Source organism: Phacochoerus africanus, chromosome 6, assembly GCF_016906955.1.
Source record: "Phacochoerus africanus isolate WHEZ1 chromosome 6, ROS_Pafr_v1, whole genome shotgun sequence".
NCBI classification, from domain to species: Eukaryota; Metazoa; Chordata; class Mammalia; order Artiodactyla; family Suidae; genus Phacochoerus; species Phacochoerus africanus.
This window is the reverse complement of record NC_062549.1, coordinates 93,986,514-94,007,812: the sequence shown is the minus strand read 5'-3', so window position 1 is coordinate 94,007,812 and position 21,299 is coordinate 93,986,514. Positions and strand designations below refer to the sequence as shown.

At 43.1% G+C, this 21,299-nt stretch overlaps 1 protein-coding gene across 2 annotated transcripts; it reads right to left on the bottom strand.

Annotated features, from left to right (window-relative positions):
* Positions 1–1,795: 1,795 nt before the first annotated feature.
* CCT3 (chaperonin containing TCP1 subunit 3) lies at positions 1,796–21,289 on the bottom strand. 2 transcript variants are annotated; one of them, XM_047784311.1, is made up of 14 exons: positions 21,132–21,289; positions 19,014–19,075; positions 17,800–17,850; positions 17,654–17,716; positions 16,556–16,652; positions 12,978–13,095; positions 10,512–10,698; positions 8,186–8,335; positions 6,525–6,657; positions 6,266–6,347; positions 4,359–4,539; positions 3,137–3,382; positions 2,732–2,863; positions 1,796–2,128 (listed from the first exon to the last, which is right to left on the bottom strand). In XM_047784311.1, exons 1-14 carry the CDS (start codon positions 21,160–21,162, stop codon positions 2,024–2,026), a joined length of 1,638 nt encoding a protein of 545 aa, XP_047640267.1. In that variant the 5' UTR covers positions 21,163–21,289; the 3' UTR covers positions 1,796–2,023. The 2 variants fall into 2 exon arrangements, with proteins under 2 accessions (XP_047640267.1, XP_047640266.1); XM_047784310.1 differs by lacking the exons at positions 16,556–16,652; positions 17,654–17,716; positions 17,800–17,850; positions 19,014–19,075; positions 21,132–21,289 and adding an exon at positions 16,522–16,538.
* Between the last annotated feature and the right edge of the window lie 10 nt (positions 21,290–21,299).

The window sequence follows — 21,299 nt, the reverse complement described above, 5'->3', positions numbered from 1 at the left end:
GTTCTGGAATCTCTTAGAGTTCATGCAAGGCAACAAAGTGGCTTGGGTAGCCTTTAATCACTATGTTAAATTTAAGCTTTGAACAGCAAAAACGGGCTTTGAAAGCTAGGCTTGAGTACAGACTGATCTAACATGCCAGAAGGAATTTTCACATTCAGGACCATCACATGTGCTTAAAAGAAAAGAGGCAATGATGACAGCAGGGAAGACTACTACGTTCTTATCCAAGTGCTTAACCATTAGAGCTAAAACCAGAACGGGCCTCTAAAAGTCTAAGGAACAAATAAGAGGCAATTTCTTCCTCTAAAATTTCTCAAGTATTGCAGGAGCTATTTCTTCAGTATCTTTTTGTTTTTTTAGGGCCTTCTACATATGGAAATTCACAGGCTAGGAGTCAAATTGGAGCTGTAGCCTCCAGCCTACACCACAGCCACAGCCACGCGGGATCCGAGCTGCATACGCGACCTACACCACAGCTCACAGCAAAGCCAGGTCCTTAACCCACTGAGCAAGGCCAAGGATTGAACCTGCATCCTCATGGATCCTAGCCAGATTTGTTTCTGTTGAGCCACGATGGGAACTCCCAAGATCTTTTTATTTACTTGAGAATTAACCCATTATCTTTTTTTAAGGTCTTAAAGCTCTGAGGGAATTAATACAAGCATAGACGGATTTCAGCAAAAGGTAGGTAGTAGGCTTATTTCAGAGACCCTCAAAGAGGAAAAGCTGAGACTTTGGACAAAGTTAAGCAGAAAGCTAAATACTAGGCATCAACAGAGCAGAAAGTCTCCCGAGACCCCTTTCCACAGCACAACTCCATTCAGTCAGCACAGCCAGCTGTAAATGTGTGGCTTCCAAAGACTGCCTGCAAAGTAATTCCAGGTCTGCCATTTACCAACTTTGTGACCCTTGAACAATCTACTTTATGTTTTAGATTCCCCAACACAAACTAGGGTTATTACCTATCTTATAGGGTCCTTGGGAAGGATTAGCTAACATATGCAAAGTAACCAGAATGTATCTTCCACATAACAGGCACTGTGTGCTATTATTCTAACTAGTATTCAAGATTTAACATTAAACCCTGCGGTCAGGGAAGGAGATACAGGCTGACTGCATGAGTCATAAGGACAAAGGGGACAATGGAAGGCCCAGTAGTCAGGAGGAAGGACTCCGAAGAAATCAAAGGCTAGCTCCACCTAGCCACCACGAGCACCTCAGGGTCAATATAAGATTTTTCTGTCTTGCTAAAAACAAAGCACAGACTGAGATTTAAATCTTTTGTTTCTGCTAGCAGGGAAAGTCAAAGTCCTACTGGACACAAGCATGCTGGGAAAATAAGCCAGAAAAGATTGGAATCAGGAAGAACACTGGGAAGGGGCAGAGAAGAAGAATTTTAGATAGGAAGGATTCTGAAAAGCTATAGGATATAATAAAAAAAAGAAGAAAAGATGTTCTAGGTTCTTCAGAATAAATGCCTAAACCCTAGCACATACTGGGTGTTGCTCTACACAATCACATACAATGAACACCCATGGTTTGGACAGGTTCCTCCTGTTCTTTGGGTGGTGAATGCAAAGTGGTGTTTCTTTAAGCTTTCCAATATCTTCCTTTGAAATCCAAAAGTCCTCCCAACCAGTCCCTACCAAGAAGTCTGAATACCCCCTCAAAAAGGCAAAGATACTTAATGACCTCATTCCCATCTCGCTTTTTCTCCAGTAAGGTTTTTTGCTTCCTCCCTCCTTGCCAGGAGGCAGAAATATGGCCCAAGGTTGAAAAACACATAACAACTGTCTCAAATGACTTAGATTTAATCATCGGAAGCAAACTAAATGGAAAGCTTACAATAGAGAAGAATTACATGTCAGTGCCTTTTGCAAACTGAGCTGGGACAGAAAGGGACTGGGCTGCCCCTTGAACTGATCCCTTCCAAACAAAGACATCCACAGTGTCCCTGGCGGTCTGGCTCAGGGAAGGGGGAGACTCTGTTGGCTCTGTGCGTTGAGGTCGCCTTGCCCACTGCTCACTCCTGGCCAGCATCAGGAGCCCCACCTTGCCGGCTCTGGTCGTCACCCTTCTTTTTGTGGCCTGAGACGATGTCATCAATCCGCAGCAGCAGGACTGCCGTCTAGGAGAATAACCACAGCCCCAAAGAGGTCAGCAAAGGAAAGGACACTTGTTTTCATTTAGACACATCACCTAGCTCCTCCTACATAATTACCATTTTATCTGAAATCTACTCTTTCAGAATCCTGAATGTAAAATGCAGTTCTCCCAAAGCAAGGGAAGCAGCTTGTGCCATGTTACCTTTTTTTTTTTTTTTTTGGTCCTTTAAGGGCCGCATCCATGGCATATGGAGGTTCCCAAGCTAGGGATCGACTGGAGCTGTAGCCACCAGCCTACACCACAGCCACAGCAACTCGGGATCCAAGCAGCGTCTGCGACCTACACCACAGCTCACGGCAATGCTGGATCCTTAACCTAGTGAGTGATGCCAGGGATTGAACCTGAGTCCTCATGGATGCTAGTCGGGTTCATTAACCACTGAACCATGATGGGAACTCCATCTTGATTTTTAAATGAGCTAAAGCTAATAAGTAGGGGGATGGAATTCCTTGAGAGATCTTTTGCGGAATACTCTGCCTTCTATCCCTCCCCTTTCAAGACTGGATCAACACAGTTTTCTGATAATCTGGAAATAAACAGCATAGCATGTCTTAGAGTGCCTCACCTCCACTGCAGTCTTGTACGTTTGTAGCTTTACAGCCAATGGTTCCCAGATGCCCAGTTCTTTCATGTCCACCAGAGTACCTGTCTCACCATTCACACCCCAGGTCTCACAATTCTCCTGGGTGTGCTTGGCCTATGGTTGGAACAAACATAGTTAAAGAGGAAAATACTAGGAACAAATAACCTGATAGAGACCATTAGATAAAAATCAACTACACTGGATTATAAGGTACAGACAAGAGGAAATGGCAATGACATCAAACAAGTCAAAAATTAAGAAAGAGAAGATGTTTTTAAGGGAACAAGCTACAAGGAAAACCAGAAAAGACGGACACAAATCATCCTCTTAGGTTAAAAACACAGCTTTCCCTACCCCATCAAGAGAAAAGCACAGAAAGGAACTCACCCGAAGGGAGGTAAGTAAACGGATGGTGCTGGCCCCACAGTTCTGGATAAGGGTACGAGGAATGACCTCCAGGGCCTGGGCAACAGCCCGATATGGCCATTGTTCCACACCAGTCATCGCCTTGGATTTTTCTGTCAAGGCATGAGCCACAGCCATCTCAGAAGCCCCACCCCCTGGCACCAGCTGAGGGTCCAGGAGAACATTGCGGCACACTTGCATGGCATCCTGGAGGTTGCGTTCTACTTCCTTGGGAAAGCAAAGAGACACCATAAAACCAAAGCCTGATGAGTCAGGGACAAGTCAGAGGCACCGGGGACTTCCTGACTGCCAAGTTTGATAAACCAAGGAGGACAAACTAAGAAAGGTCTTTCAAACCTTTTGGGCAGGGCAGATGCTATTTACCCTGGAAGAACACATTAACTACAACAGCAAGAAAGCCAGGGGGAGGTGGTGTCACTCTGGGACATTAGGCTTTGTTCACTGTGCTTGACAGAGCTATACCCCTGTCTTATCCTGTCTAGTTGTGTACTCTAGGAGGCTGCAGTGTAGTGGAAACTCTGAAACTCTCTACTTACTAGCTATGTGCCTTGGGTAAGTTACTTAATAACCTCACTCAGTGGAAAGAAAAGTAGTATTTATAACTTCAACGTAAAAATAGGGAAGCAGTGTTCGGTATGGGATAGGGAAATAACTGAATCATTGCTCAATGGGTATAGTGCCTCGTTTTTTCAAGATAAAAAAGTTCTGAGAATCTGTTGCATGAAAATGTGAATGTACTTAACACCACTGAACCGTACATGTAAAAAAAGTGGTTAAGATGATATATTTTTAAAATTTTTTTGGCTTTTTGGCTCTATAGGGCCGCTCCTGAGGCATATGAGGTTCCCAGGCTAGGAGTCTAATTGGAGCTGTAGCCGCCGGCCTGAGCCACAGCCACAGCAACGTGGGATCCGAGCTTCGTCTGCAACCTACACCGCAGCTCATGGCAATGCCAGAATCTTTACCCACTGAGCAAGGCCAGGGATCGAACCCACAACCTCCTGGTTCCCAGTTGGATTCGTTAACCACTGAGCCACGACAGGAACTCTGGTAAACTTTATATTTAAAAAACTTTTTTTTTAAACAATAAAAAACAAATGGACAACAGGATGATTACCTCTGGGAAACTCTCAAGAAACAGAATGACCTAGTTCATTCAGTCACACTTCCAAGGCTGACTCACCGAGAGAATCTCTTTGCTGGCCCCCCGGAGGAGAATGGTACAGGCTTTGGGGTCTTTACACTCAGTAATGAATGTAAAGTACTCATCTCCAATTTTCTTGATTTCCAACAGGCCTGCTCCTGTCCCAATATCTTCTTCTCTTAGTTCCTCTGGTCGGCTGACTATCCGGGCCCCACAGGCTCTATTGATTAGATGGAGAGGAGGGGACAGGGAGAAGACCAGATGAGGGCAGATACTTCTACTCAGATTCTTGGTCCCCAGGTTCTGCGGTGAAGATTAGGGCCAGGGCAAAAGTGGATTGCTTGTAACATTTTTGCCTAAGGTGACAAGTCTTGGCTTCCATGCCAATAGATCTCCAAATGTATAGGTGGAGTTTCCTTAAACTAATATGGCTTTATAAATGAAAGTGTACATATCTAAAGCAACTACTACAATGAGATAGTTTAATTCAAAACATATTTAGTGGACCTTGAAATTTGGACAGATGAGTTCTTCTTATGCATATTTATTTATTTATTTTTTAACTTTTTTTTCTTTAATTCAGAGGTATTTGTATTTTGACATTCTTCTTTTCTAAGTAAGTTTATCACCAACAGAGTTTTTTTTTTTTTTTGGTCTTTTTGCTATTTCTTTGGGCCGCTCCCGCGGCATATGGAGGTTCCCAGGCTAGGGGTCCAATCCGAGCTGTGGCTGCCAGCCTACGCCAGAGCCACAGCAACGCGGGATCCGAGGCACGTCTGCAACCTACACCACAGCTCACGGCAACGCCGGATCGTTAACCCACTGAGCAAGGCCAGGGACCGAACCCGCATCCCATGGTTCCTAGTTGGATTCGTTAACCACTGCGCCACGACAGGAACTCCTCTTATGCATATTTAATGTGTGTAACAAATAATGGTCATTTCTAGATAGAGTTTATTCTATACTGCCCAGTTAGATCTCAAAACCAGTTAACAAGACTGTACTAAAGACAATGCAAAGACGAAGCAAGAACAGAGGTGAATAAGCACATATGTCTGACCCAATTTTAATGATGTAGAGCTAATATTTTGTTACCCCTTCTCCCGTATCATGGGCATGTATAGTTTATTATGTGTATGCATCTATGCCCAGAGCCATTTCAGAGCAAGTTTAAGTATAAAATTTGATTTGGATCTATGGCATATTATGTGATGTCAGAAGAGACTTAAATCTTTAAAAAGTAGAAATCCTAGAAATCCTAAAAATGGGTGATGTCTGAGCATAGGTGTCTGTGCAGAAGTAGTGACGCAATCTAAAGTTTCACTGACAGCAGCTAGCTGAGGATCCAATTAAGTTAACTGTCAGTTCTGCTATATTCTGAGATAGTTATAAACAGACTAATCTGAAATGGACCCCTATACTAAGGTATCATAGGTAACTAAGCATAAGCTGTTCACTACTGGTTAGGAGCAGTACAGGAGAGATTCACGTAGCAAATGTTAATATAAAGGACTTCTGAAGAGGGGAGATGGTTAAAGCCTGGTTATTTCCATTTGTGACTGATTTGTCTGTGTGTCTGTCTGTGTGTGTGTGTGTGTGTGCGTGCGCGCCTTTTCTAGGGCCCCTCCCATGGCATATGGAGGTTCCCAGGCTAGGGGTCCAATCAGAGCTGTAGCTGCTGGCCTATGCCAGAGCCACAGCCACGTGGAATCCAAGCCGAGCCTGCGACCTACACCACAGCTCACAGCAACACTGGATCCTTAACCTACTGAGCAGGGCCAGGGATTGAACCCGAAACTTCACGGTTCCTAGTCAGATTTGTCAACCACTGAGCCACCCTGCCTATCTTATATTGAACTTTTTCAGGTAATGATGACTACATTGTGAAGTTGTAAAACAAAAACACATGAGTAGAAAAGTAAGATTATTATTCTGATCATACTCACCTAGCAATGCGATTATTGTCTGTCTTCCGGACTCTGCGGATGGCTGTGATATTGGCCCTCATGAGGTAGTGCTGAGCTAAATCTGCAAGAGTAGAGGTGTCAAACTGGAAGCCAGAAACCCTGGGTTCTGAAGTGATTTTATCCTTAAGGTACCCTAACCACATGTTAATTATATTCAGTCTATGCCAACATAGGAGGAAAAAAATCACCCACCCTCTTCTACCTCAACAGTAGTCTGGAAAAATGAATGGAATTCTACCTGAGATGCCCTTTTCTGTGATGACCACATCAGGCTTCAGATGGATAATATCCTCACAGAGCTGCTGAATGTACTCTTCTTCCATTTGGAGAATTCGGGTGAAGTCTTCCTCTCGTGTGATCTCAATGTCAGTCTGTGTGGAGAAGGAATGTCACTCTGAACACTTTGGACTGGGGAAGCTTTTTGGGGTCATCCCAACTACTATGCTGCCCCAACACAGCCCTCTCATGTATCCTAGAAAGCATGAGTTAGAATAAGCCACGACCTCACACCTCTATGAACCAGTTTAGCTCCAACAACCATCTGGTTTAACTCCATTCAATTACAAAGCAACTAGAATGCAAAATCATAATGCAATTAGTAGAGAATTTGGCTAAACTCCCTAGCCACTCAGTTCAATGTTACCTCTGACCTGTCAGTCTGCACAGTAACTCAGGGTCTTAATTTGTCCCGCCAGTAAATTGATTGTTGTTCCCAAACTTTTTTTTTTGCCATTTCTTGGGCCTCTCCCGTGGCATATGGAGATTCCCAGGCTAGGGGTCGAATTGGAGCTGCAACCACCGGCCTACACCAGAGCCACAGCAACGCAGGATCCGAGCCACATCTGCAACCTACACCACAGCTCATGGCAACGCCAAATCCTTAACCCACTGAGCACGGCCAGGGATCAAACCCGCAACCTCATGGTTCCTAGTCGGATTTGTTAACCACTGAGCCACGACGGGAACTCCCCCAATCTTTTTTTGATAAGCTTCAACTATTGTTTTATCCAAGGGTGACTGAGCCTTGTGAACTTCCTGCCCTCTGGAACTTCTTTGGCACTTCAAAGCTCAATTACCTCCTACTCCATGTTCCACTAATACACTAGGAAAGGTTGCATGATAGTGTGGAATCAAAGCCAAAAAAAGAACTGGGTTCAAAATTTTTTTTTTTGTCTTCTTGCCTTTTTTAGGGCCGCACCCGCAGCATATGGAGGTTCCCAGGCTAGGGGTTGAATCGGAGCTGTAGCTGTCGACCTACACCACAGCCACAGCAACGTGGGATCTGAGCCGTGTCTGAGACCTACACTGCAGCTCACAACAACACTGGATCGTTAACCCACTGAGCAAGGCCAGGGATTGAACCCGCAACTTCATGGTTCCTAGTCAGATTCATTAACCACTGAGCCACGACGGGAACTCCTGGGTTCAAATTCTGATTTAGCCAATACTAGCTGCATTCCTCAAACAATTAACCTAACTTCTCTGAGTTGTAGATCCCTCATCTGTAAAACAGAAGTATCATCTGCTTTATAGGGTTGTTTTAGGAATCTGAGATTATATGTAAAGGTCACAAGATAGGTATGTAATAAATACTTTTTATTCCCCTCGTCCATGTTAACAGATTCTTTTTCCTCTTTTCACAGCCAAACCTGTGGCATATGGAAGTTCCAGGCCAGGGGTTGAATTAGAGCTGCAGCTGGCAGCCTACAGCACAGCCACAGCCACATGGGATTCAAGCTACATCTGCGACATACATTGCAGATTGAGGCAATGCTGGATCCTTAACCTACTGAGCAAGGACAGTAGTCAAGGTCTTTTTAACCGCATGAGCCACTACCACAACTCCTCCTATTAACAGATTCTTACATCAACTTTAAGGAATAGGGCCAGGGACCTCACCTGGCTTTCTCCTTTCTTGTATTCCAGAGAAGAATCCAGCAGCACAATTCGAGGGTTCTTGATATAGCGGCGCATTCGTGGATGGGTCACATCCTTGTTAATCATAACTCCACGTAAGACACATGAATCTTCAATGATGCCCCCAGGTATCTGAGCAAAAGATCCACTTTTAATCCACAACCAGGATACCATTTCTCAATTCCCTTCCCACTCATTTTTCCCAAAATGACCAACATTTTGGGTTCCTAAAGTAACTTTTTCCCCATGAACCTCATATAAACAATTATTGCAACCACATTTCTTTCCCTCTAGGAAGCACATCAATTTTAGACCATGACACACAATTTCAAGGTAAGCTGAGACTCAGAAATTCAGTGACTAACAATGATTTAAAAGGATGCAAATCTCTCCTACTCTCCTTTTTGCTTTTCAGGGTCACCCCCAGCATGGGTTGGGTCCCCATAGGACCTGTTTCCCCATCCCTCTGCTATCACCCTGGGCAATATGATTGCCTGCCAATTTATTTGAATCTCCCCCAAGACAAGGCAGGGGCTTGATCTCATTCCATTGGATCTTCAGTGCCTAACACAGTGTCTGGCACACAGTAGGTGCTCAAAATATTTTGCTGAAGGCTCTGCCTTATGTGCTTGTCCCAGGCCCTAGACCCTGTTGGTCAACTCCTCCAGCCAATGACAAGCCTGTGTCAGCCACCTCTAACCTTTCCTGTCTGCAAAGGCACATGTACCCTGAAGTATGGTGGAGTCAGCAACCCATTTGCCCTCTCTGCTCAGCCAGTCAGACCAATAATAACCATATTTGTTGAATGCTTATTATGAAAAGGCCAGCACTCTACATCAATTATTTGTTTTGTTTGTTTGTTGCTTTTTAGGGCTGCACCTGCAGCACATGGAGTTTCCCAGGCTAGGGGTCGAATCAGAGCTACAGCTGCTGTCCTATGCCCCAGCCACAGCAATGCAGGATCCGAGCTGTGTCTACAACCTACACCATTGCTTTTTTTTTTTTTTTTTGGTCTTTTTGCTATTTCTTGGGCCACTCCTGCGGCATGTGGAGGTTCCCAGGCTAGGGGTCGAATCGGAGCTGTAGCCACCAGCCTACGCCAGAGCCACAGCAACGCGGGATCCGAGCCATGTCTGCAACCTACACCACAGCACACAGCAACGCCGGATCCGTAACCCACTGAGCAAGGCCAGGGACCGAACCTGCAACCTCATGGTTCCTAGTCAGATTCGTTAACCACTGCGCCACTACGGGAACTCCCATCATTGCTTTTGACGTCAGATCCTTAACCCACTGAGCAAGGCCAGGGATCAAATCTGCAACTTTGTGGTTACTAGTTGGATTCGTTTCTGCTGCGCCACAACAGCAACTCCGTCCCTTACTTCCTGAAAGTTATTTCCACAAATTTTAGGCACTGGGCTCCATCTACTGGCCATAATCTTCTAACGCTACTTTTATTATGTATGTATGTATGTTTTTATTTATTTACTTACTTTTACATAGAAGTTTCCAAGATAGGAGTCAAATCAGAGCTGCAGGCCTATGACACAACACCTGATCCCAGCCTCATCTGCAACCTACTCTGCAGCTTATGGCAATGCCGGATCCTTAACCCACTGAGTGAGGCCAGGGATCAAACCCACAACACCTCACGGAGACTATGCCAGCTTCTTAATGCACTGAGCCACAATGGGAACTCCATATTAATGCTACTATTAAATCTTAAATTAGTAGAGTTGGAGAAAGCTTTCTGGGGAGTTATGAGCACCATCATATAGAGACCTTATTTATTTCCTTACTGAGTGCCTAATTTGTGTCAGCCAACACACAAACACAGACACAACAATAAGCCTTTCTTTTGCCTCTGTTAACCCTGTGTAGGGACAGCAGTGAAACTAATAAAATTGTTTCAAATACCTCTTTGGGATCCTCTTTTTCAAGTTGTTCTTTTCCAGGTAGCAGATATTCTTATTCCTGGTTCTTCTGATGAAGATACCTTGCTCTGATTTATACTTATTCCTAGAGTTCCATCATGGCTCAGTGATTAATGAACAGGATTAGCATCCATGAGGATGCGGGTTTGATCCCTGGCCTCCCTCAGTGGGTTAAGGATCCAGCATTGTCAAGAACTGTGGTATGGGCCAGCGGCTACAGCTCTGACCCTCAGCCTAGGAACCTCCATATGCCGCGGGTGCGGCCCTAAAAAAATAAATAAATAAAATAAATAAACAAACTTATTCCCTCCACAAATGTGATGACTCACGCTAGAAAATAATTTGTCTCCAAAGTACATACTTGAAAAGCTTACCTTTTCCACTCTTGCATATTTCTTAATGTCAATCTCCTTCCGACCATTCTCCTCAAACTGTACAGTTTTGACAGCATCCAGAGCAATGTTGCATGCCAAAGACGACCACCGACTGATTACTTTGGTAGTAATGGAACTATTGATGATGTTCAGCATCATATCTCGGTTATTGGTGTCAACAGGAGTACTGGAAAAAAGAAAAACGAGCATGTTCAGAGGGATCTGATAATTTAAGCCCCTCATTTGTAACTCATCAACTTATGACCTCAACAGTGGATGGACCAACAGGAAGAACCAGAGGAATCTGTTCCTTTGTAGGAAACTAAAAGTACTATTAAGATGTAATCTTGGGAGTTTCCATCATGGCTCAGTGGTTAACGACTCTGACTAGGAACCATGAGGTTGCGGGTTCGATCCCTGGCCTTGCTCAGTGGGTTACGGATCTGGAGTTGCTGTGAGCTGTGGTGTAGGTTGCAGACGCGGCTCGGATCTGGCGTAGCTGTGGCTCTGGCGTAGGCCGGTGGCTGCAGCTCCGATTCGACCCCTAGCCTGGGAACCTCCATATGCCGTGAGAGCGGCCCAAGAAATGGCAAAAAGACAAATAAATAAATAAATAAATAAAATAAACATGACCATTAAAAAAAAAAAAAATTTTTTTTAAGAAACCTTAGATACCACCTTGTCCAATTTTCCAGTACTGCTGAATCTCTTCAGCCACACCTGTGGCATATGGAAGTTTCTGGGCTAGGGATCAAACCCAAGCCACCACAGAGACAATGCTGGATCCTTACCCCCTGTACCACAGTGGGAACTCCCTGAAATCTCTTTTACTAACAGTGTAAGGCAAATAATAAGCACTCTTAAATAACTCTTGAATCACATATCTTGGAGGAGAAGAAGCAAGAGCTCCAAAAGTAGTATTGTTTGACAAAAAAACAAACATGAAGAAATTCCCTGGTGGTCTAGAAGCTAACTAGGATTTGGCACTTTCAATGCTATGGCCCGAGTTCAATCCCTGGTCTGGGAACTAAGATCCCAATCAAGCTGCTGCATGTGTGACCAAAAAAAGGGAAAAGGAAGTCCCTGTTGTGGCCCAGTGGTAATGAGCCCGACTAGTATCCATGAGGATGCAAGTTTCATCCCTGGCCTCAATCAGTGGCTTAAGGATCTGGTGTTGCTGTGAGCTGTGGTGTAGGTCACAGACATGGCTTGGATCTGGTGCTGCCATGGCTGTAGTGTAGAACCACAGCTATAGCTCCAATTCTACTCCTAGCCAGGCAACTTCCATATGCTGCAGATACAGCCCTTAAAAAAATAAAAAAATAATAAAGAAAACTTTACTTATTTATTTTTTGGCCAAATGCGCAGCATATGGAAGTTCCCAGGTCAGGGACTGAACCCACACCAGAGCTGTGACAATGCCAGACCCTTAACCCACTAGGCTACCAGGGAACTCCTAAGTTTCACTTTTTGGCTGCACCCATGGTATCTGGAAGTTCTCAGGCCAGGGACTGAACTGGCACCACAGCAGTGACCCAAGCTGCTGGATCCTTAACTCACTGCGCCACAAGAGAACTGCAAGGTTTTGCTTTTTGTCTTTTTAGGGCTGCACCCTCAGTATATGGAAGTTCTCAGGCTAAGGGTCAAATCAGAGCTATATCTGAGCCACATCTGTGACCTATAACACAGCTTGTGGCAACGAGGGATCCCTAACCCACTGATCTAGGCCAGGGATCAAACCTGCATCCTCATGGATACTAGACATGTTCCTAACCTGCTGAGCCACAACAGCAACTCCTGGTTTTGCTTTTTAAACAATTTTAATCAAAAAATTTTTACCGACCAATGACATGAAAAACCATCGTTGTATTTCAAAATTCTGCATCATGTTACTATATAACTGACATCCCCTCAAGGAGAAGCCACACATTTCTATATTCCTTTATTACTTTATAGTGCTCAGCAAGCTCTTTGATTACTAGATAGGATTCCCAGTGCTTTTAATTTTAATGAAAAATTGCTGGCTACCATCCTCTTCGGCACTTATATTAGAATACTGACTGAATTAGCTGTAATCATACATGATAGGAGGGTATTTTAACATTACGTCCTGAACAATAGTTATCTAAATCCTTATTTCTCCCACTAGAATCTAAAACTTTGGAGAGTAGCTCTATTTTACTTAAAACACATTTCCCAGTATCTAATATGGAAACTAGCAGACAATAATGTAAACAAAATATATTTAGAAGAACTAAACCTAGCTCCTTTTGTCTACTTTGCATCCTCTGCCATTTTCTAAAATTTTTTTTCTAAAAACTCTCTTTCGCCTTCTCACAAAACAACACCAGGGTATAAACTACTATGTGTGCAATGTGTGTGGCCTTCCATTACCATCTAAAAACAGATCATTCTTCCAGGCCTCCCATAGTTGACACTACCCATTTTTGGTCTCCACCCCAATACCTTATTTTCTTAAGAGTGCTGATCATGTCATCCAATGCCTTGCGATAAGCACTGATCACCACAGTTGGGTGCATCTGCTGCTCTAGGAAGTGCTCAGCCACAGACAGCATCTCCCCCGCTGGAAAAGGACACACATCACAACATTTTGAAGTAAGTGGATACCAAGGCAACTTCATTGTTCTTCTAAAATACCTTTTTTTTTCCCCTAAAGTAGGTTTTCCCAAAAGGTATGCCAATATTATTCCAAATTTTATACTTTGCACAAGCCATTTTAGAAAGAAAACATCATCAGATACATACAGAAGTTCCTGGGCCAGAAATCGAATCTGGGACACAGAAGCAACCCATGCCACTGCAGTGACATGTTGGATCCCTAACCTGCTGTGACACAAAGGAACTCCTAGATGTATTTTTTAGTGGTGGGGTGGAGTGGGCGTCGGGCTGCACCCATGGCATACGGAAGTTCCCAGGTTAAGGGTCAAATTGGAGCTACAGCTGCCCGCCTACGCTACGGCCACAGCAAAGCAGGATTCGAGCCATGTCTGCAACCTACACCACAGCTCACAGCAACACCAGCTTAGCGAGGCCAGATATCAAATCTGCATCCTCATGGATGCTAATCAGGTTCATTCCTACTGCAGCACAATGGGAATTCCTAGATGTATTATAAATGATTAGACTGATCCTATGGTTTACTTACTCTTACGATCCAACTAACTCTTGTTACCAATTTTCTAAACAAAAGGCAAAAAAACATTTTCCCAAAAATGCTACAATGGAAAGAAAAACACATAATGGAAAAATGACTTACTTATTATTGTTTCAACACCTAGGATATAGTGAATATGCTGGTACCAAAACCAAAAAACAACACATGAAACCTTATCCTTGGAAGAATGCCCATAAAAACTTACCCTCTGGGGAGTTTCCGTCGTGGCGCAGTAGAAATGAATCTGACTAGGAACCACAAGGTTGTGGTTCGATCCCCGGCTTCACTCAGTGGGTTAAGGATCTGGCGTTGCTATGAGCTGTGGTGTAGGTTGCAGATGAGGCTCGGATCTGGCGTGGCTGTGGCTGTGGCACAAGCTGGCAGTTGTAGCTCTGATTGGACCCCTAGCCTGGGAAGCTCCATATGCCAAGGGAGCGGCCCTAGAAATGGCAAAAAGACAATAAAAAAAAAATACACAAATATGCCAAAGTTCACAGGTATACTGACATGTGCACAAATGTTTGAATTCAATTACTTTAGAATTCCTATCATATACATTAAAAGATAATCAAATATTTTAAAATTTGCTCTAGAAAGTTAACTTAGAAAAGGTTAGGCCCTGTTAGAGAATAATCAGTACAGTATCATAGGAGGTAGATTATCTTTAGGAATGGCCAAGTTTTGGTTTTCTATGGAGCTGCAGAAGGTGTTTAAAAATTTCGGAGATTAATCCCTTGTCAGTCGATTCAGTTGCAAAGATTTTCTCCCATTCTGTGGGTTGTCTTTTTGTGTTGTTTAGGGTTTCCTTTGCTATGCAGAAACTTTGAAGTTTGAGTAGGTCCCATTTGTTTTTTTGTTTTTGTTGTCAATACTGATAGGTGGATCTGAGATGTTGAGTTTTGGTTTTCTAAAGAGCTACCTATATCTAAGACACCTAGACTCACTGAAACATAAGCTACCTAATCTCTCCAGGAGATTCAACTAAAATAATCAGCTAAATAATCAGCTAGTAAATTCTGCCTAATGTCTAAAGCTCATCTTCTAACCCCCAAAAGAAAGTATATGAAGTCTTACCTCCCTCTTCATCCTCGAAGTTTGCCTTCCAAGTACAGAACTAGCCATATGTAATTAATTCCCAATCCACAAAAGAATTGGATCTAAAGATGTGAAGTTCGTGGTGACTCAAGCAAATTAACACCCAACTCACCATTTTCAAAATGCAGTACAAAGGCATTCTAAACATAATTTTAAATGTCACCTTATAAAAAGTTCATAATAATTGTTATCAGGATTATTTTTAGGCATGTGGGCCAACACAAATAAATTGGCATGCCCTAATTTAAGAGTTCTTTCCCTCAATTTCTAAAAACATGTTGCTACAGATCCTTAAAAAAAAAAAGAATGCTATTACAAAAATTTCACTATCAACTTAAAATTTATACAATAAAAGTAATATGCTAAGTTTTCAAAAGTGATCTTTTACAGTCCTATAGGAAATTGAAAGATAAGCCATTAAAACTTGTACAGACAAGACTTACTCTCAAAATTCTGTATTTGTCCATTTGACTACTCACTAAAATTTGTAACTTCAGAATCAGTATTTGCTGCACTTTCATGATCATTCAGACACATGCAAAGATAAAAAATTTAAGTTGTCCAATGCATACACTGCCATGTGAGACTGAAAAAGGCAATGCTCTGGGATTTCCTGTTGTGGTGCAATGGAAACGAATCTGACTAGTATCCCTGAGGATGCAGGTTTGATCCCTGGCCTCATTCAGTGGGTCAGGGATCCAGCGTTGCTGTGAGCTGTGATGTAGGCCAGTAGTTGTACCTCTGATTTGACCCCTAGCCTGGGAATTTCCATAGGCCTCAGAGTGCAGCCCTAAAAGGCAAAAAAAAAAAAAGAGAGAGAGAGAGAGAGAGAGAGAGAGAAAAGCAATGTTCTGCCTTATTTTGGCTCTCATTCTGTAAACAAGTGTCCTTTATGTGATGCATATGGTGTCATGTTTTCCACATTTTTGTGCATTTTGTTGATTTCACCCTTTAAAATGTCTTAGGTGTAGCCATAAAGTTTTATCTAGTTTTCCTAAGTGCAAGGCTGTGATGTGCCTTGTAGAGACAATAACTTATTAGATAAGCTCTGTTCAGGTATGAGTTCAGTATTAAAGAGTCAACAATATATAATAAGATGTCTTTAAAACAAAAACAAATCATGACATACATTTGTGAGTTGATAAATACATAACTAGAGGTATTGAAGGAACCTAACCCCAAATGTTCCCCAAGCAGTGATGGTTTAGCATTTGCTAATTCAGTGTTTGTGGAAACTTATAGAATGTAAGTTATTCTGAGTAGTGAGAACAGACTGCATTTTATTCAACCAGATTTGCAAAGCTCACCCTACACCATGATGAACATTTTACACTCAGCTGGAGAGAATACAGAGAAAATTAGAAAAATTAGAAAGTTATTTAAACATTTATAGTTAATGGGTTGGTAAAAACTTTTTTTTTTTTGCTTTTTAGGGCCAAACTCGCAGCACATGAAAGTTCCCGGGTTAGGGGTTGAATTGGAGCCACAGTTGCCAGCCTACACCACAGCAACAGCAACAAGGAATCCAAACCTTGTCTGTGACCTGCACCATAGCGCATGGCAATAACAGATCCTTAACCCACCGATCAAGGCCAGGGATCAAACCCACGACCTCATGAATCCTAGTCGGGTTTGTTAACCGCTGAGGCACGAAGGGAACTCCAAAACATTTTTCTTAAAAAATATGATACAGACGCTATTTCTGTTAAAACCTTAATGTTTCAAATTTTTCTTCTCAACCAAGAATAATTACTGATGTGGTTTCTCTTCTTACCAAGAATAATTACTGATGTGGTCCCATCTCCAACCTCTTCATCCTGTGTCCGACTAATTTCAATCATAGACTTGGCTGCTGGATGCTGTACTTGAATCTGAAAAGAAAAGTGTAGGAGTTCCCGTTGTGGCTCAGTGGTTAACAAATCCGACTAGGAACCATGAGGTTGCAGGTTCGGTCCCTGCCCTTGCTCAGTGGGTTGACGATACGGCGTTGCCGTGAGCTGTGGTGTAGGTTGCAGATGTGGCACGGATCCTGCGTTGCTGTGGCCTGTGGCATAGGCTGGTGGCTACAGCTCCGATTAGACCCCTAGCCTGGGAACCTCCATATGCCGTGGGAGCAGCCCAAGAAATGGCAAAAAGACAAAAAAAAAAGAAAAGAAAAATGTAGATTGCCAATGCATCAACACAAAGACCTCTTAAACCATTCTGCTTGGTCCTAACTCTTGAGCTTCTTGCTTCTACCCTTACTCCCTTTATTGTTTTACTACAGCATTAAATATTAAAAGTGGCCCCCAAGATATCTAAGAAAACCAACTTTTCAAGTGTCTTTTGTGGAAAAAAATGCATTAGGACAACCAAAGTTTCGTGAGCATGGAAAAGCATCACTTAGCTTATTTACTGGGAGAACCCGTCATGGTTAAATTGTGTCCTCTGAAAGAACATTTTGATGTCTCACCTACTGGAAACTGTGAATGTGACTACATTTGGAAACAGGGTCTTTACAGATGTAACCACGTTAAGATGAGATCGCAGGTATAATCAAGGTAAGCCCTAACTAAATCCACCACTGGTATTCTTATGAGACAGATATAAGAATGCCATGTGACAAGTGAAAAGGAGTTTATAACCCAAGGAATGCCAACGATTATGGTCAACCATCAGAAGCTACAAGAAGGATTCTTCCCTGGAGCCTTCAGAAGGAGCAGGGCACTGCTGACATCTTGATTTTGGACCATCAGCCTTCAACCCATGAGAACAAATTTCTGTTGTTTCAAGTCACACAGACTGGTAATTTGCCAAAGAAACTAATCATTATTCACATTATCACTTTATGTGTCCTTTATAAAACGTTAGAAAGCAAAATGAAACATCAAACCTCTCGAAGAATGGCATTGCCATCATTGGTCATCACGATGCCTCCCATTGGGTCCAAAAGCATCTAAGACAAAAGCAAAAATTTTAAGTATACCAGGAAATAGAAAGGGAAAATCTGTAGAAGTTTCAATATTGAGCTAAATTTACCTTCATCATGGACTTGGGTCCCAAACATGTTCGGATGATATCTGCAATAGTCTATTGGAAAAAAAAATACAATATTTACACAAATCGGAGAATGGTTTGTGTGTGTGCTAGGGGAAGAGGCATGAGTAACCCAGGGAGCCAGTGTTTTAACAAGGACACTTCTAAAGTAGGATTGGTAATCACTTTATCCCTCTTTTTTTTTTGGTCTTTTTTAGGGCTGCACCTACAGCATATGGAGGTTCCCAGGCTAGGGGTCCAATTGGAGCTGTAGCCGCTGGCCTATGCCACAGGGATCTAGATCCCTATGCCGAGGGATCTAAGCTTCACAGCAACGCCGGATCCTTAACCCGCTGAGCAAGGCCAGGGATCGAACCCACACCTCATGGTTTCTAGTCGGTTTCGTTTCTGCTGTGCCACGACGGGAACTCCAGGATTGGTAATCCCTTTAAACCTAGCATGCCACGTGGCTCAATTCTGTTGTTTTTTCCACTTTGGAATGTTTTCTGGATGGAAAGGAATAACTTTTCACAAGAAAAAAGGGACACGCCGGAGTTCCTGTTGTGGCAAGGTGGAAACGAATCCAACTAGTATCCAGGAGGATGCAGGTTTGATCCCTGGCCTCGATCAGTGGGTCAGGGATCTGGGGTTGCCATGAGCTATGGTGTAGGCTGGCAGCTGTAGCTCCAATTCAACCCTTACTCTGGGAACCTCCATATGCCATGAGCTGGGCTTTAAAAAGTTAAAAAAAAAAGGAAAAAAAAAGGAGGGGGGACACGCCTCCCAGTGCTTCAGCTTCCCAGCAGTCTAGATAACTGAAAGTCCATGTACTTGTATTTCTTTCCATGATAGTGGCCTCTACCTCATGCTAAATTAGATCTAGGGCTATTTCACTGTTTCATTCAAAAAGCATTTACTGTAAATACCTATTCAAGAGCTATAGCAAATATTAGGAATATAAAAGTGAATACAGTTCTTCCTTCCAAGTAATTCCATCTAGTATGGGAGATAAACAAATAGAATATTATGAGATAGTATACAGGAACAGAATTCGCAAAAGTTAATTTGAGTAGACCGTTAGGCCCAGCTCAGAGAGAAAATGATTCCTTTTCTTTACCACCAAGAGGGAAAGGAAGTCAACTTTTCCTCTGTCAAATCACAAAAACTGAAACACCAGGGAAGATAGCTAGAGGCAGACAACTTATAAGATAGGCTACCTTGGCAGCATTGATGTTTCCAGACTGAACTTTTCTTCCAGATTCACGCTTTGTGTTCTGGCCTAAAACAGATAAAAACAAAAGGCAATAGTCCAGGACTGCCCCATTGTATATGTTATTCATTTATTTCCCAATCTTTGAAAATAAAAACAGGAGTTCCCCTGGTGGTGCAGCGGAAATGAACTCGACTAGGAACCATGAGGTTTCGGGTTCGACCCCTGGCCTTGCTCAGTGGGTTAAGGATCTGGCGTTGCAGTGAGCTGTGGTGTAGGTCGAAGATGAGGCTTGGATCTCACATTGCTGTGGCTGTAGCCTAGGCCAGCAGCTGCAGCTCCGACTGGACCCCTAGCCTGGGAACATCTATATGCCGCGGGTTTGGCCCTAAGAAGCAAACAAAAAAACCCACAAAAACACATACTGGTTTCCCAGATGTATACACTGATCAAAGCTTACCAACTTATACTCTTCAAATATGTGCAACTTTTTGTATATCAATTGCACCTCAACGAGCTGTTAATAAGTAAACATACATACTTATTTCTTTCTTTACTTCAACTCCTGGTATACTAAGAAGCAATTCATAAAGCTTCAACTTTGGAATCTTAGTCATCACTTTCTCTCTAACCAAACCTTCAAGTATGTATAACAAGGATTCATAACCTAAGATCCATCAGATTTTTAAAGACCTGGTCACCCTAAAAAAGCATCAATCACTCCCTTATGTAAAAAGGAAAAATTGGGGGATTCATGTCCTCATAATTGGGTACACAGAATCATACTGACATTCCCAGCGTAATTATTAAACAGTTCCTCCCCCCTTCTCCCGTGTGTGCTGTGGAATGAGAACACACACTCAAAAGCATCTGGGTTTGCGAGATACAATCACTTCATGCTTGGATATAACCAGAATGCCTCAGGAACCCACTGACCATCAGTAAGTGTGAGCTACATGTTTTAATACGAAGTCTAATAGGTTACGGCCGCTAATGCAAGGGATTAACTCCGACCTCAAAAGAGCTGAACAACGCACTATTCACCTTAGGGCCCTCTCAATGGCTATACCTGAACCAAAAGAATGTTTATTTCACTCCTCTCTCCAAATTATACTTCCCTACAGTTTGTTGTAAAATTTCCCACCCATCAAACCTAAACATTCATTCACAATTCTCAGGATTTAGATTCCTATTTCAGGCATTGATAACCAAAATCCTGCATGGACCTTTCTGATTGGATTCATCAGAAAAAAATTGTTTTTTTTTTTCTGGGTTAAGTGGATTCTTGTTTGCAAACAGTTATTTTCCAGGTATACAGAAAATCGATAGCATTCTACACGCATAAAAGAGGGACGGAAAATGACTAATAAGGCTGAGATTACACAGAACAGAAACATACCCGAGGAAGACAACAGAAATGCGACTCATTCCCCATGGGTAAAGAGACCCAATGGAAAAATTTGGGAAAACTCAGTTGGTAAGTGGGAAAGATTACCACGGAGGGGATATCAAGGGAATAACTACATCTAAGATAAACCAGTGAGGGAGGTAGGGTTACTTGAGGAACGGAAGTTGCAGAATGGAAATTCAAGAGGACAGTTACTGAAAATACAAATAACCAAGGCTACCACTCGCTCTTTTAAGCAGTTGTCTCTACTTATCTCACTTGAGTCTCACAATCTTACGGGAAAATAGTTAATCCTAATAATAAAGATGGAAACGTTTCAATCAAACAACGTGGCTGACGCCACACCACTAAGTGATGGGCCATGATTAAAATGCTAGGCCAAACTAAAAAGCCGTTAATCACAAAACTGCACACTGAAAATCAATCAAGAAGGCTGCAAGGGCGGGGGTTGGAGGTGAAGAACAGAATGCCGAGTGGGAAGCATCTTCCCGAGGCCAGAGCCCGGAAAAACGAGGCTCGAGAGAGAAAGGTCAGTTTGCGTTTGTGTAGACAGGGGAATAGGTTAAGGGTAGACAGGAAAGCAGAAGGGGCTTCCAAAATGAACGACTGGAAGGCTCAGGGGCCGGACCAGGGCGGGACTGGGCTGAGGCAAGGCTGTAAAGTGCCGAAAGAGGGAGATGAAGAGGGGGTCCCTTCCCCAGCTTTCCCAAAACTCACTAAGCACGAGCACCGGACGATGGCCCATCATGGCGGCGCGATGCAGAGCCAGGTACCCAAAGCAGGGGGAACCGGCAGAACCTTCTGGAGAGAGAGAACCAGAGAGAAGCCCAGAAAACGCTGCCTCCTCAGGGCTTACACCCAACCCCGCTACCCTCCCGGGCGCCC